Source organism: Mangifera indica, chromosome 2 (genome assembly GCF_011075055.1).
Source record: "Mangifera indica cultivar Alphonso chromosome 2, CATAS_Mindica_2.1, whole genome shotgun sequence".
NCBI classification, from domain to species: domain Eukaryota; kingdom Viridiplantae; phylum Streptophyta; class Magnoliopsida; order Sapindales; family Anacardiaceae; genus Mangifera; species Mangifera indica.
This window is the reverse complement of record NC_058138.1, coordinates 16,864,035-16,878,821: the sequence shown is the minus strand read 5'-3', so window position 1 is coordinate 16,878,821 and position 14,787 is coordinate 16,864,035. Positions and strand designations below refer to the sequence as shown.

The window sequence follows — 14,787 nt, the reverse complement described above, 5'->3', positions numbered from 1 at the left end:
AAATTTACTTTGTGCCATCAGTTTTCCTAAAGATATTATTCTGTTTACTTAGTTTAATGATCTCCTAATATTGGTTACTGATTTCCGATAAGCTACATTCAATTTGTGATTACCAGGCCATCAAATTATTAAACCAAGAGAGTTAAATTAAGCAATTACCAAGCCCAGTCCAAGGGCCTCTTGTCTTGATTTATCATTTGAATGGCATCCAATCCAAACATATATTTCTCTCTGGCAATCTAGGACTAAGACATCTTCAGTTGTCAAATGATCCTGTGTGAAATTGTATATCTCTTTCACCTGAAAGATAGGCCGCACCAAAGGAAATCATATTCAAGCACAGAGATCATTTTTGCATTCATTAATCAGTTCAAGAATTCTGTCAAGAAGATCATGGTCACTGGTAGATGAGAGATTCCCAATCCAAGTGAAGACTGGCGCTCCAGTTTGCAGGATTTAACAATAGGATGAATTCAGGGGGCTTGAAGCCTGCAACATTTTGGTTCTAAAATTATTCAGTACTAAATAATAGAGGGCCACATGCCATCTTGGTAATGAAGCAACAAAAATAAAGAGAGGCATCTCCTTGGAGATAGAAAGTCATTAATGTAACAATAAATGCTGGTGCAAGTTTCATTTAACTTGGATATTATAAGAGCAGCAAATGCGAGTTTCCAGCCTCAAGTCAACTAACTCAGAGTCACAATCCTTCAACAAAACAATGACAGGACCTGAAGTCACAGCTTTATCAATCTGATCTCTTGACATGATAGCACCACGGAGCACAAAAATCATGTAAACAATCAAAGAGAAGTGGACATTTACATATCCCTCAATGACCTCTCTCTATCATATAGCCTAGATATAAGCTTAGCAACTGAGTTCAGAAACATTCTCTCATTTCCCTGTTTTGGCATATATATGGAATAGAAGCACTAAAGCTCCATGATTTTCAAGTTCCAACTCCAGCAAACAGCTACAAGCATGTCCAGGCAAGCTCCACATTGTTATGAATCTTACAATCCCCAAGTAATGCCCCCCATACAGAAGCACTTGGAGTTACTGGCACATAGTAATAAATGTCAGTGGGCTGGGCTTGACCTTAGCTTCTTGCATTCTATAGAACAAATCTATAGCAGCTCTCCCCTTCCCACACGTAGCCAAACCAGCGATAATGACACTCCAAATAGATATGCCTCTCCTCTTCACTGAATAAAATACCTGAAGTGCCTTCTCAAGATTCCCACACTTAGAATTCATGTCAACAAGTAAGGTGGTGAGATAACAATTTTAAATTGACACCTCGGTTCTTTATTTTTGCATGGATCTGCTCACCTGCATCCATTGCTCCAACTGAGCACTGGCCGACAAAGTACTTACAAAAGTGACCTCATCAGGGTTCACATTCTTGCTGAGCTGCAAAGAAAGCGTCTTTTGGCTTCCCATTCTGTTCATTAGCTGATATGAGGGCAATCCATGTAGCAATCTCTTGTTTTGGCATGGCATCTAAAACACATCTAGCCGCATCATACTCCCCCAATTTCGCATGCCCATCAATCATGGTAGTGCAGGAAATAATATATTTTTCTTCTATCTTATTAAACAATATTTTTTCATCTTTCAAACTCCCTTGTTTCACACACATATCAAGCATCGGATTACTTAGAGTCAAGTCCAATTTTATCTCGTTCTTTTCAATATAAGAACAAATCCAGCTTCCGAGCTCCAAATCCTTCACCATTATTACATCATTAGGCTTCAACCTCCATTTCTCTAAACAACTCTAATGCCATCTCAAAACAACCTCCTTGATCAAACAAATGACGTATCGTTTACTAGATTAGAAGCTAAACGATTGGTTGTTGTATACACTTTTCTGCTAGGCGTTGTTCCACTGTGGTCAAGTCTACCGTATAGTATGATAATCAGTCTTCCGAACCTGAAAAACATTTATTATTGATGAAATTAATGCAATCTCACCGGCGGCCGGCTTGAAGTTTTCTATTGTTCATGAGAAGTTCATATTATCTTTTTAAAAACGTTTAAATATATGAATGAGAGTGTCATTCGTACAAAATAAAATACAATAGACGAGGCAAGGCTGGAAGGCGAGTCTTCAATGCGGAGCAGTCTCCATCTATCAAATTACATTTTACCAGGAAATCTTATAGTTGTATCAGAAATAGCCAACGGCAAAAGCTATATTAAAGGGGAGGCTACCTTGTGTTTCCCGTAGATTGAAAAAAAAAATTGTCAGCATCAGGGCTATATAAAGCTTGGGATGATATGCAAATGACGTCCACGCTTAGTATTCAAGTTCTTTTCTAGCTTCTACTGCAATTAAAATGAAGCTCCCTGGCATTTTAAATTCAATTAGAGAGTTGGTCATTTTCCTCAGGTGCATTGCCACCGTAGCCAAAGCAAGTGAAACAGATCGTATAGCATTGTTAGCCCTAAAGTCACAGCTTTTTGACCCACTTGGAGCCACGAGTTCATGAAACAGTTCTGTGGACTTATGCGACTGAAAAGGTGTTACATGCCACCAACAGTACCAAACAGCTGTTGAGTTGGACTTGAGAAGCCAGAAAATAGGAGGCACCTTATCGCCTTATATAGGAAACCTCAGCTTCCTTTGGTCCATTGACCTCTCAAACAACAATTTCTACGGCCAAATTCCCCCGGAAATTGGTCGTCTTTCTGCCTTGGAAACTCTAATGCTGGACAACAATTCCTTTACCGGAAAAATTCCAAGCAATTTGTCTCTTTGCTCCAATCTCATCCAGTTTTTTGCCAACAGAAACAACCTTACAGGAAAAATTCCAACGGAAATTGGCAATTTATTGAATCTTAGGACACTGTCCATCAATAACAATTATCTAAGTGGTCAACTACCGGATTCCATTGGGAATCTTTCAGCTTTAGAAAAGATAGATATAAAAGCGAATAACAACTTGAATGGGAGAATCCCGGATTCCATTGGACAACTCAGAAGTTTGATTTTTTTTCAACGCAGCTGAAAATAAATTTTCCGGTATGGTTCCTCCTTCACTGTATAACATCTCCTCCCTTCAGCATCTTTTACTGCTTTTAAATGAACTCCATGGAAGCCTACCACTTGATATAGGCTTCACACTTCCAAACCTACAAAAATTTAGCATTGCCACAAACAACTTTACTGGCTCTGTCCCACTTTCATTTTCCAATGCTTCAAATCTTGTGGAGCTTAACCTTGCGAAAAATCAACTTAGTAGGGGAGTGTCAATTGATTTTAGTGGCCTTAAGAATCTAGAAGTTCTAAATGTGGGTGATAATTTCTTGGGAAGTGGGATCAATGATCTTGATTTTTTAACCTCTTTAATAAACTGTAGTACATTGGATATTCTGTCTTTACATCACAGTCAATTTAGAGGGATGCTGCCTCATTCCATTGCCAACCTCTCTCAAACGGTGACAAAAATAGTGCTGGGGTATTATCAAATATCCGGCACCATACCTCCTGGAATAGAAAATCTTGTCAATCTAAATGCCTTTGCCCTGGACTCAAACAAATTTATCACTGGCCCTATTCCGAATGCCATCAGTAAACTAAAAAACTTAGCAACTCTGAGATTGGAAGAAATTACAAGGGAACATTCCTGACTCCCTAGGTAATTAAACACTGCTGACCGATCTCAGATTAGGATCCAATAATTTGCAAGGCAGCATACCATCCCTTGGAAATTGTCAGAATTTGCTAGTGTTGTCTGTCAACCAAAATAAGCTGATCAATGGTACTGTGCCCGCTGAAATTTTTGGCATAACATCCCTTCTTCTCCTAGAGCTAAATGATAACCTTCTCAGTGGTCCTTTTCCTTTAGAAGTGGGCAATTTGAAGAATCTGTTACATCTAGATGTATCTAATAACAGGTTTTCCGGTGGGATTCCTGTTACCCTAGGTGTTGTACAAGCTTAGAAATTCTATCTATGCAAGGCAATGCTTTTAGCGGAAGCATTCCTCAGTCTCTAAGTTCTTTGATAAGCATTATAGGGATAAATCTTTCTTGGAACAACTTTTCTGGCCAAATTCCACAATTTCTTGAGAATTTACCCTTCCTGGAAGTTCTAGACTTGTCGTACAATCACTTAGAGGGTGAGGTACCAACAAGAGGAAATTTCAGCAATGCAGAAAATGTTTTGCTAATCGGCAATGAGAAGCTCTGTGGAGGTGTTTCTGAATTGCACTTGCCATCATGTCAAGCTGAAAGTTCGAAAAGTTCGAGGACACCAACCAGAATTCTGCTTAAAGTAGTGATTCCAGTGATTGCCTCGTGTTTTATTTTATTGGTATGTCTCATCGTTGCTTTTACTCGAAGAAGGAATCAGCAAAGAAGTCTCCTGGTGAATCTGGTCTGATTCAGATGGAAGAACAATTTCCAATGGTTTCTTTTGCAAAGCTGAGTAAGGTAACTAATGAATTTTCACCAGCAAACATGATTGGTCAGGGAAACTATGGCTTGGTGTATAAAGGAACTTTGGGTGAAAACAAAACCTTAGTTGTAGTAAAGGTGTTTAATCTTCAGCAAAAAGGGGCTTCCAAGAGTTTTTTGGCTGAATGCCAAGCACTGGGAAGAATTCGTCATCGAAATCTGGTCAAAATCATCACTATTTGCTCAAGCATAGACTTTAAACGCTCTGACTTCAAGGCTGTAGTTTACGAGTACATGCAAAATGGAAGTTTAGAGGACTGGCTGCACCAGAGCGATGATCAAGCTGAAGTGCTTAATCTAAGTCTCATTAAAAGACTTAACATAGCCAGTGATGTGGCCTATGGAATTGAATATCTTCATCACCATTGCCAACCTCCAGTTGTTCATGGTGATCTAAAGCCAAGTAACATTCTCCTTGATCATAAGATGGTGGCTCACGTGGGTGACTTCGGGCTAGCTAGATTCTTACCGATTGCCCACAAAGCATCTCTTCTAAAACTCCATCAAGGTCAGATGGGATAAAAGGAACCATTGGCTATGTTGCTCCAGGTAACAAATTCACGGTATTAATTTGAATTTTTCTTTTTTGGTTAACCGAACAGTCCATATTAGTTAGACGGGGATAAGTAAAAGTTTCACAAGACTAACAGAAGCTTGAATTAAGCCTTCTCCATGAAAGTTATCATACTCGGCCAATTTTTCTAACCTGGGTCAATTTAAATTTCTTTTTTTTAATCATTTGCAACTAAAAGTATGAATACACCTGTGTTTTCAGAGTACAGCATGGCCGGTGAAGTGGGTACGAAAGGAGATGTGTACAGCTTCGGAATTCTGTTGCTGGAAATGTTCACAGGAAGACGACCCACTGATGATATGTTTAACGACGCGTTAACTCTGCACAGATTTGCGATGAAGGCTTTGGACGAAAAAGTGATAGAGATTGTTGAACCTTCGCTACTGTTGGATACGAAAGTTGGGAATTTTAGTAGTCATATAGGCGGAAGAGGGGGAACTGAGGAGTGCTTAATCTCTGTAGTAAGAACTGGAGTCGTCTGCTCAATGGAATCTGCAACAGAGAGAATAGAGATGAAAGAAGTTGTGACAAAACTATGCTCTGCTAGAGAAAAGATTCTTAATACTAGGATTTGATAAATTAGATTATTTTGTATGTTAAGCTAAGTTCTCATACACTATCTTACTTGAGAAACAAACCCCATTTCCCTGTTTTGGCATATATATTAGGTAGAAGTGCTAAAGCTCCATGATTTCCAGGAAGTTCAACATTGTCATGAATCTTCCAGTCCTCAAATAAAGCTCCCAAAACAGAAGCAATAGGAGCTATTGGAATTTCTTTAAACAAGTCTAGTGCCATCTCAAAACAACCCTCCTTTACCAACACCTGAAATCATATGCAACAAAAGCCCTACATGCCATACCCAAAACCCTATAAGATTCATAATATATTGAAATTAGAGATGATAATTTCAACCTAATTTTAAGCGTCTTGACCCTCTTTAACCTTAACAAAAAAGGAATTCTAAGAAAGAAACGAAGATAAAAATAAAAAAATTTCTGCAATTAAGGATTGGTCAGAGACGAAAATACATCTGTCTCCTCTCTGTCCTACCTCATCCCTTCTCATTGCCATCCTCAATTGAAATGTTAAGCATGCAACCTCTGACAAATGACTTCATGAGAATGCAAGGTAATCTGTTGGCCTACAAACTTTGACACAGAGACACAGATGATGAAAACAAGTAGCATGGTAATTAATTTGAGTGGAAAATTTTGGCAGGCTAGTCATTAACTGATGACAAGAGATTTGACAAAATTATGCCAAGAAATTTAATGGATGTAATTTTTTAACTAAACAGTGTGGGAATTGTCATTTCACCAACCTTGAGTGGGAAATAATCGTTTGGCTTAACTCAAATATACGATGCGATAGCCCCTGAATTTATGTGATGAAACATTAACACCATAGTTTGTGAAAGTGAGAGTTGAAAATTTTCAACACAATCCATTATTTGGTGTGAGACAATACGAAAAAATTAGATAATAATTAATTTTTTCTATACAAAATTTAGTTTAAATTAAATTGACATGATTTAAAATTAAATCAAATTATATTTAAATTATTATAATATCAGTTTAAATTGATTTGAATATTTAAAAAAATATTATTATAGTATAATTTGTACAAAAGTTTAAGGAAATAACAACAATATATATTTATATAATTATATTTTTATATAAATATAATTATCATAATTATTTTTTATTTTGGGATAATAAAAATGAGATCTAATTATTAAGATTATTAACAAGATTTTGATACGTAACTTTTGAGTAATTTGTAAACAAATCAAAGTGTTCTTGATCGAGTAGTTTTGGAAAAAAAATGGAAAGAAAAAAGATTACTCAAGAAAGTGGACAATCGACAATTTCGAGTCACTCTAAAATGCATTGATCCATTCCTCTTTCGCCCTCTCTGAAACGGCGATGAAGTACATTGTATATTCTCCGGTAGAGAGTTCGAAAGAGTAAGGTTTGTTGACGATGTCCTCAGCACCTTTAACAGTGAGGCAGGTGCCAACGGGGATCACACCGCGTGGTGTGGAGGCGTGGGTGACGTTGGAAAAGTCTTTGAACCAAAAGAGCTTGCCTTGTTTGATGTAGTCGCCTTGCTTGGTTAGCCAGCCGGATCGTTCAGGATTAGACCAAAGTTCAGTGCCCCTGTAATCGTCAGGATTGGGATGCTGGCCCGTCGCAGCCAGCCAGAGAGATTTCATTTATCAGTTGAGATTTTTGTGAAGTGTAAGAAAGAGAAGAATTTTCTTTGGGAATCTTACCTCCACCCTAAACGAAGTTGGTTCGAAACAGTCTGATGACTAAGAAGCTTTCACTTGTATCATTTTAATGAATTTTTTTAACGACATTTAATTTATATTTTTCTCATACATAAGATAAAATAACGGCATTGTTTTTGGCTTACTATGATGTTTTTGGGTGGGCTGAATAGAGGCTCCAGAAGAATAAATACAAAGATCTGTCTTATTTGAATTTGGATTCGAGTATTCTTTACATTTGAAGACAATTTTTTAAGCTGGAAGCGTTCAGTTTGTGAGTTTCTTTGTTATTTCAGCAACATACTTACCCTGGTGAAAGGCCTGCTGGAGTTCTAGCTCTGTGGGTTCTCGCGTACCGTCTGCTGCATAAGTTCCAGCTCCATAAGATGAACCGCCCTTGACCTCATTCATCTCAAACATGCCACTCCCAAACGTGTAACCAAGTGGAACAAACAGCATACCATGATGTGCTAATTGTGTTATGGCAGTCAATCTGCAGAGAGTGTACAAGGGAAAACTAACTAAACAAATATAATAAAGTTGTTCTGGAATTAATCGGAGAGGAGAGACACAAGTAAAAATGAACTCACGCAGTAAGTTCTTGGCCTCCCCCATGAAAGCCAGTACTCCAGAAGATGCCAGCAGGCTTGCCAGCAAGAGCTTGGGATGCCCATAGGTCAGCAGTAGCATCAAAGAAGGCCTTGAACTGGGCTGCCATTACACCAAAACGTGAAGGAAATCCAAAGATGAAGCCATCAGCCTCCACAAGTTGCTCTGGCTTGATCTCCGGCACATCGCTTGGTTTAGGGGGAGCTTTCATCTTTTTTAAAATCAGGCTGGAAAGTGTCTCAGGTACCTGTTTGTTTCAATCAAGTTGGAGAAAACTTCACATTAGCATAAAGGTTTCTTATACTTAAGCATCTTATTTTCTTTTACAAATTACTAATTACCCAATAATAAAACTACCTGCCAAAGCGTTGCTTCAACACCCTGCACAGTATTAGCTCCTCGCTGCACTTCCCGTGCCATAGCCTCCACATGACCATACAAGGAGTAAAACCTGTGAGAGGTACAAAACCTAAGATAACAGGTGACTCAAAATATAATGAAAAATGAACCAAAATTAACACCATTATGAATGCTAGCACATGTGAGTATGTGTGTGTGTGTATTTGTGTGGGAGACAGAAAGCAGGAGGCCGGAAGAAATTACACAATGTAGATTTTGGTGGTAGCCATAATTGTAATTGTCGATAGGAGTTGAGCTTGATATACAGACTAAATATACATGTATAAGGATTCAACTTCTGCCCTACACTGAAGGGAAAACAAATAAACATATATCAACAATAGCCATAACATTTGCCTCAAAGTACAAATTTATCAATTGATTTATATACTTGAACTTTCATTCAACCTAAGGTCACCCAAGCCATTGAGTAACAACTGATCCTGATTGGTTGTATTCATAAATTAAAAAGAAACATAAAATACAGGGGAGTATACAGTTGATGTTAAACACAAGCACACACAATTCAGGATCTAGGGTTGTGAAGAAGTCAAAATCTCGATGATAAAAAAAAAAAAAATTCCAACTTGCTCCAAACGGTACGCACCCAAACTTTAACCTAACTTATAAAAGTCCACTTTCTGGCAGAAACTTATTAAAATATGTTGCAACTACTCACAGAAACCCAGTAATCGGAGCAAGAAACATAATGGAGAATCATCACTCCTTTACAAAAACAAAATCCATGGGAAGAAGATTTGATTGTTACAGAAAAAATCTAAACTATGACAACAAGAATTAGGTTAAAATGAACAGCCTTTATATCCCTCCCCAATTCATCTCCCCCAAAAGAGAGAGATAAGGACTTAAAAATGAGAAAGCACAAGTGATTAAGCTCAATGTATACCATCACCAAATTCCTTTCGTTTGTATATTTCTCTGAACTACAAAACATAGAAAAGAAAAATACTTTTAAACTCCCCTCTCTTAGCGCCAATTTGTATTAAACTCTCTCACAACTTACAATTCTCGAACACAATAAAGAATGTAAATTTATTCTTTAAAGCCCCAAAACTTCAGGGCTGATATAGTTGCGATCGCATCACAAATTAGCAGGCCAGTCAAAGAAGATGACACACAGAATTAATACATTCCAAACAACAGAGAAAACTATACGAAGAAAACAAAAGTAACGACAAAAATTAAGAATTTACCGATTAAAAATGAAGAGAAGAGAGGGTTTAGAAATATGACATCGTAATGAAAATGCAGCTGAACAGATAAACTATATCAAGGACAGGTTGAGGCGAAGGCCAAGCAAACAATTAAAAAATAAAAATAGGTGGCGTTTCTTTGTCTTCAAAGATAAAGAGAGTGTCGTATTAGATAAACAAGTTGTTGACGTGGCAGAGGCTTATCGATGAGCTCGTGTTGGTTGATGGGTGTAGCTAGGAGCCGCAGCCTAAGAAGCTGAATGGCTTAGCTTTTACCGTTCAATTATTTGATATTTAATTATATTCAGAAAATGTCAAAAATATTTTGGGCTTGCATAATTAACTGAATAATGAGGAAAATGTCTTCAAAAGCATTGCTCATCTTCTGCTAATTATTCAACATAATGAGTAACATAACAATTCATCTATTAGCACGTCTCTCGGCTTACAATTGGATGTTTCGTTTCCGCTCAAAAAAAAGAAAAAAAAAAAAAAACATCTCCTGTCCAAAAATAACATTTAAGCCCAGTGTTCGTTCACTTTCAATTTCACATTCACCAATTGACGTCCCCTTTCCCTGCAGAGAGACAACTTGAAGTGACTGCAAGCAAATGCGTATTACTTAGAACTTGTGTCCGAATGGGATCGTTTGTTGACAAATGAGGATTCTGCAAGATCAATGGCACGGGCAAGGCCAGCTGCTTTATTCTCACACTCCCTCTGCTCATCAGTTGGATCACTGTCAGCCACAATTCCAGCCCCGGCTTGGAGGTGAGCAACCCATTCGCGGCGTTTGTTCACATCCTTGTACGAATACATTGTGTCATAACGTGTGCTTGTTGGGAAAACCATAGTTCTAAGAGCAAGGGCAATGTCCATATCACCAGTAAATGAAATGCCACCAAAACCACCGCTATATGGCCCACGACGTGTGACTTCCAGCTCATCAATTAACTCCATGGCTTTCACCTGTATTGCAGCAAGATAATAATGAGAACCACAGCAAATCAGTCCAACAAAAGGTTCGGGATTTGATCATCCTTAGAAGACCCAACAACAACAATAAACATAAAATTATAAATCCAAAGAATTTAAAACCAACTGATCAGGAATGTTTGATCCTGTAAGTATAAGAAAACATGAAAAAAGAAAATTTAAAATTTAAAAAAAAAAAACCTTTGGTGCTCCACTAACAGTCCCAACAGGTAGTGCAGCACGCAAAGCATCCCAGCTGGTTAAATGATCAAGTAACTCTCCCGTGACCTGCAAAGACAGAGTTTTCACTAAATGAGAGAGATTTTACCAAGGCATTTCCATTATGAAAAAAATCTAACTAATATAGATGTTTCTTTGAAGTTTGCACATTTCTTCTCGAAGCTTGTGTAATCAGAAGAAACTATTTGTCAAAAGAAGAATGTCATCCATATCAAGTCAAACATTCATATGAAATACCCATAGATTCCAAAGCTTTGTCTACTGAAGTAAATTATTCCAACAGATGGGGGATAAGGATGCAATGAAAGAAAGGACATTCACAAATTGCAATAAGGAATACTTACTGTTGAGCTTATATGCATAACGTGAGAATACCGCTCAACATTCATAAGCCTTTCAATCTTCACAGAACCAGATTTAGAGACCTGCATGCACAAAAATATCTCAAATACAAATTGACTGCCATGGAGACAAGTTCTAAGACAGTAATACTCAAAATTTATATCGCTTGAACAGAGAAATTTTGCTACTCATTCCCCATACGATCAAACTAGCATGCATAAATATAATTAAGAATAAACCTTTCCAACATCATTCCTCCCCAAGTCAACTAGCATAATGTGTTCTGCACATTGCTTTTCATCACTCAAAAGCTCCTTCTCAAGCATGAGATCTTCTCTAGGTGTCTTCCCTCTTCTAACAGTTCCAGCAAGAGGTCGATTTGTAATCTTATTCTGCAAACAACAATAAAAAAATAAGATTGCCGACAAAAAAATTAAAAGTTCCAAGGTTGACTAGCCAAAGAACATAGGTGCAATGCAAACCTTAAAAGCATGTCAATACACCTTCACACAATCAATATTTCAAGGCGCCTATTATATAATTACTTAGATTACATTACTTACCTTTTTTACACGTGTAAGAATTTCTGGACTTGAAGCAACCAGTATACACCCTCTAGCCTGAACAGAGGTAAATACAGGAAGAAAAAGCTCATAAATTCAACATTAACATGTTAAACAAATAGTTGAAAAAAAGCAGACTAACTTGTAGATATGTCATATATGGACTTGGATTGACAATCCTCAGTGCCCTATAGATTTCAAACGGGTCAGCAAAAGTCCGTCTTTCAAAACGCTGACTTAATACAATCTGGAAAATATCACCAGCCATGATATGCTCCTTAGCCTTCAATACTGCTTCCTTGTATTCTTCCCTTGTCATGCTTGATGTCTTCAATTTGGGGCCAAAAAGATGAGTATGCAACTTTATTGAACCAGATGGAAGCTTCGGTCTGATATTCAATTTTAAATAAGATGTTCACAAGTTAAACTTAAAAGAAAACACAATAGAGTAAATGCTCTGAACAATCAGCTTAAAAATAATTACTCACGGATCTATATCATGTACTCTAGATACTAAGTTTTCCAACCGGTTCATTCCATCATTAAAGGCCTCCTCAACAGAAGAAAATCGATCTAACCGCACCCAATGAATCACATATGCTTTCTGCGGGGAGGAAAATTACAGGATCAAGGCACAAGTATTATTTGAAAGCAATTAACCAATCTATGCCAGTTAATAAGTTAAAATTTGAATCTTGCTGTCCCAGGTTTTTACACGTAATTGTCCAGAGTGTAAAATAAGCTTAACAGGAAGATATTTACATTCATTCAGATAAAGGAAATACTAAGAAGCAAGGACAGATGAGAATGAGATGTACATACTGGAAATGAATGTGACAAGAATAATAACTTATTTGCTTCATAACAATTAAACAATCTATGGTCAAAGTAAAAAAAACCTTCTCCACATGATCAAACACAATCACATCATCATAAAGGCCAAGATGAACATCAGGAAGGTTTCTGTCATCCGGTGGGGCACTAGAGAAGGGCATCTTTTTCTTCTCCACATAGCGGACGGTATCATATGAAAAATAACCAACCCATCCACCTGGCCAACAAGACAACGTATCACCATTCAATTTATGCATAATAATTACATTATGAAAAAAGCTCCATATTTCAGGACAGAATTAGGCAACAACACTTGAATACCATTTTTGCAGTAATAGCAATAAATAAAATGTTGCAGTTCAATATGACTAAAAACAGTTTAATATTGATTACCAGAGAGAACAGCTACAGAGTAGTTGCATCGATGAACACAAAGACCAATAAGAAACTCAATGTAACATAAACATACAAAAGGGATTGAGAGGCTAGAGAAATTAACCTCTGCTTGATCATATTTGTAAGGGTTTAACCCTTTTAGAAAAATAAAGCTCTGCCTCACATGTAACTTGGGGATTATGATAACACCACTATATGTTCATGAAAAAGCCAAGTAGTCTATCAATCTAATTCTCTTACCACAAAATGCTTCTGGAAGTTCATCAATAAGTTGGGGTTTCCATCCCTCCATTATCCTCCTCGGAACCACCATTGGATCCTCCACAATCTCCTCTGTCCTCTTGCCTTCCTCGTGGTCCATGACTGTAACCATATTCTCTTTTGCAACAATTTCAATTGTTGGTTGAGCTCCAACAAAGCTATACCTCCCCTACAACGATTAAAACAAAAAAAAAAGTACATTTAATCTGCATTGCATATTGATAAAGACAAAGAAGAAACAGACTAAAGGGCTTACAATACTGGAAACCAGCAAACCAGGTTCAACTGACTCAAACAAAAAGCTTGGAGCATCTCTATCATCTTCTTTAACCAAACACCGGTATGCTAACACAGGAGTTAGATGGTCTGAGAATATGCATCGGTACAAAGGAATCAAATTCCCATTCCTGGAAGCTTCGTGAAATTTAGAAAACTGATCTACTAGATTATCCCCAAAGGAATTAAAAAAAGAAAAGAAAAAACAAGAAATTGATTAGTAAAAGAAAAGGGTGCTGCATTATGTACAAAGAAATTTAATAGAAAGCAACCTTAGAAATCTTAAATTTTATACTCTTTTAGTTCCAAACTAAATGGAGTATTCACACATCCTATTTCCTAGTAAGATTTGGCATAGCTAATTGCAACCAAATTCGTAGAATCACCACAAAATTAACAACTCCTAAGTTGATTTCCCCTACTGCCCCAAACCCCCCCTCCCCCTTTTCCATTCTAAACATCTAAACAGCCGAGGAAAACTCATATATTGATGCATTGCCAGTTCACTTCCCAAATTTTTAGCAGGTCTCGAACTTACTTTCTATTATCATGAAATCAACACAAACAAAAGTTCTTCATCTCCCTTTGCCTCTAATTCTTAGCAACTAAAAAACAGAAAATGATCAAATTTTTAATTTATTATCTTTACTCTTCCTAATATTTTCCCCATCTTTGCATAAATCACACGAATATAATTTTATAATCCAAAACTCTAATTTAAATTCTCTCCTTTCGAATTCTCGTCAACCAAACTGAAATTTTTTTTTTTTTCCATTTTTCTCATTTTCTACTGATACTAATCAACACCAATCAAAACACTCAAAATGTCGATTAATATTCTCTCATCTAACTAAATTAACTGAGCAGCCAGACAACCCCAAATCAAGGCAACTCAAAAGTGCAAACTAATTAAAAGATGTGAGCAAATACCTAACGAAGGAGAGGCAGCGCATTTGAGAATACGGACACGGTGACCGAAAGTGCGTAGAGAGAGAGAGCTTGAACTCTTACTTGAACTCCAACTTGAAGGTGAGAATGTGGTGTTAAAGTTGATGGAGGGCGTTGCAGAGAAGCGGTCAGTCGACGGAAACTGAGGACGAAAAACGGTTAGGGTTTCCATGTTCATAGCATTTGAAAGTTCACGTTTTTTGACTGAAAAAAAATTAGAGACAGATACCAGTTAGGAACTAGGATCAAGAGGCAACTCTTCCAGCGGCAGGATTTCAAGTTGGCCAAAGAACTATGTCCCACCCAAAGTATGCCCTAAGCTTAATTGCCACCTCTTAACTTTGAAAATCTCAAACATCCACCTATAGGTGATTAAAATTAACAATTTTAAAAACAAAATTGTCATTTTATCTAT

At 37.2% G+C, this 14,787-nt stretch overlaps 5 protein-coding genes across 8 annotated transcripts; 2 read left to right on the top strand and 3 right to left on the bottom strand.

Moving 5' to 3' along the window:
- Window positions 1-3,963: 3,963 nt before the first annotated feature.
- Window positions 3,964-4,988, top strand: LOC123208621 (receptor kinase-like protein Xa21). The gene is made up of 2 exons (XM_044626151.1): window positions 3,964-4,296; window positions 4,356-4,988. Exons 1-2 carry the CDS (start codon window positions 3,964-3,966, stop codon window positions 4,986-4,988), a joined length of 966 nt encoding a protein of 321 aa, XP_044482086.1.
- A 172-nt stretch (window positions 4,989-5,160) lies between these two features.
- Window positions 5,161-5,732, top strand: LOC123209797 (putative receptor-like protein kinase At3g47110). The gene has a single exon (XM_044627939.1). It carries the CDS (start codon window positions 5,220-5,222, stop codon window positions 5,613-5,615), a length of 396 nt encoding a protein of 131 aa, XP_044483874.1. The 5' UTR covers window positions 5,161-5,219; the 3' UTR covers window positions 5,616-5,732.
- Window positions 5,733-6,922: 1,190 nt separating this feature from the next.
- Window positions 6,923-7,258, bottom strand: LOC123208620 (pleckstrin homology domain-containing protein 1-like). The gene has a single exon (XM_044626150.1). It carries the CDS (start codon window positions 7,256-7,258, stop codon window positions 6,923-6,925), a length of 336 nt encoding a protein of 111 aa, XP_044482085.1.
- A 244-nt stretch (window positions 7,259-7,502) lies between these two features.
- LOC123208417 (probable NAD(P)H dehydrogenase (quinone) FQR1-like 3) lies at window positions 7,503-9,779 on the bottom strand. 4 transcript variants are annotated; one of them, XM_044625918.1, is made up of 5 exons: window positions 9,538-9,779; window positions 8,528-8,631; window positions 8,282-8,375; window positions 7,906-8,171; window positions 7,503-7,832 (listed from the first exon to the last, which is right to left on the bottom strand). In XM_044625918.1, the coding sequence occupies exons 2-5, from the start codon at window positions 8,551-8,553 to the stop codon at window positions 7,583-7,585; spliced, it is 636 nt and encodes a 211-aa protein (XP_044481853.1). In that variant the 5' UTR covers window positions 8,554-8,631; window positions 9,538-9,779; the 3' UTR covers window positions 7,503-7,582. The 4 variants fall into 4 exon arrangements, with proteins under 4 accessions (XP_044481853.1, XP_044481854.1, XP_044481855.1 ...); XM_044625919.1 differs by having other exon boundaries at window positions 7,503-7,808; XM_044625920.1 differs by lacking the exon at window positions 8,528-8,631 and having other exon boundaries at window positions 9,538-9,696.
- A 118-nt stretch (window positions 9,780-9,897) lies between these two features.
- LOC123208416 (anthranilate synthase alpha subunit 2, chloroplastic) lies at window positions 9,898-14,625 on the bottom strand. Its single transcript, XM_044625917.1, has 11 exons — window positions 14,355-14,625; window positions 13,405-13,589; window positions 13,128-13,317; window positions 12,557-12,708; window positions 12,146-12,261; window positions 11,800-12,046; window positions 11,658-11,714; window positions 11,334-11,486; window positions 11,097-11,177; window positions 10,714-10,800; window positions 9,898-10,506 (listed from the first exon to the last, which is right to left on the bottom strand). Exons 1-11 carry the CDS (start codon window positions 14,548-14,550, stop codon window positions 10,156-10,158), a joined length of 1,815 nt encoding a protein of 604 aa, XP_044481852.1. The 5' UTR covers window positions 14,551-14,625; the 3' UTR covers window positions 9,898-10,155.
- Between the last annotated feature and the right edge of the window lie 162 nt (window positions 14,626-14,787).

What these genes read in the sequence shown, in the direction of transcription:
- LOC123208621 (XM_044626151.1), top strand. Translation starts at nt 3,964, where the DNA reads ATGCAAGGCAATGCTTTTAGCGGAAGCATTCCTCAGTCTCTAAGTTCT. An exon ending in TGCTTAAAGTAGTGATTCCA is followed by an intron (nt 4,297 to 4,355) that starts GTGATTGCCTCG and finishes TACTCGAAGAAG; the next exon opens with GAATCAGCAAAGAAGTCTCC.
- LOC123209797 (XM_044627939.1), top strand. Translation starts at nt 5,220, where the DNA reads ATGAATACACCTGTGTTTTCAGAGTACAGCATGGCCGGTGAAGTGGGT.
- LOC123208620 (XM_044626150.1), bottom strand. Translation starts at nt 7,258, where the DNA reads ATGAAATCTCTCTGGCTGGCTGCGACGGGCCAGCATCCCAATCCTGAC.
- LOC123208417 (XM_044625918.1), bottom strand. Translation starts at nt 8,553, where the DNA reads ATGGCTACCACCAAAATCTACATTGT. An exon ending in ACCACCAAAATCTACATTGT is followed by an intron (nt 8,376 to 8,527) that starts GTAATTTCTTCC and finishes TACCTCTCACAG; the next exon opens with GTTTTACTCCTTGTATGGTC. An exon ending in GGAGGCCAAGAACTTACTGC is followed by an intron (nt 7,833 to 7,905) that starts GTGAGTTCATTT and finishes TTGTTTAGTTAG; the next exon opens with TTTTCCCTTGTACACTCTCT.
- LOC123208416 (XM_044625917.1), bottom strand. Translation starts at nt 14,550, where the DNA reads ATGAACATGGAAACCCTAACCGTTTTTCGTCCTCAGTTTCCGTCGACT. An exon ending in TTATGCATATAAGCTCAACA is followed by an intron (nt 10,801 to 11,096) that starts GTAAGTATTCCT and finishes CTGTCTTTGCAG; the next exon opens with GTCACGGGAGAGTTACTTGA. An exon ending in CTGTTAGTGGAGCACCAAAG is followed by an intron (nt 10,507 to 10,713) that starts GTTTTTTTTTTT and finishes GCTGCAATACAG; the next exon opens with GTGAAAGCCATGGAGTTAAT.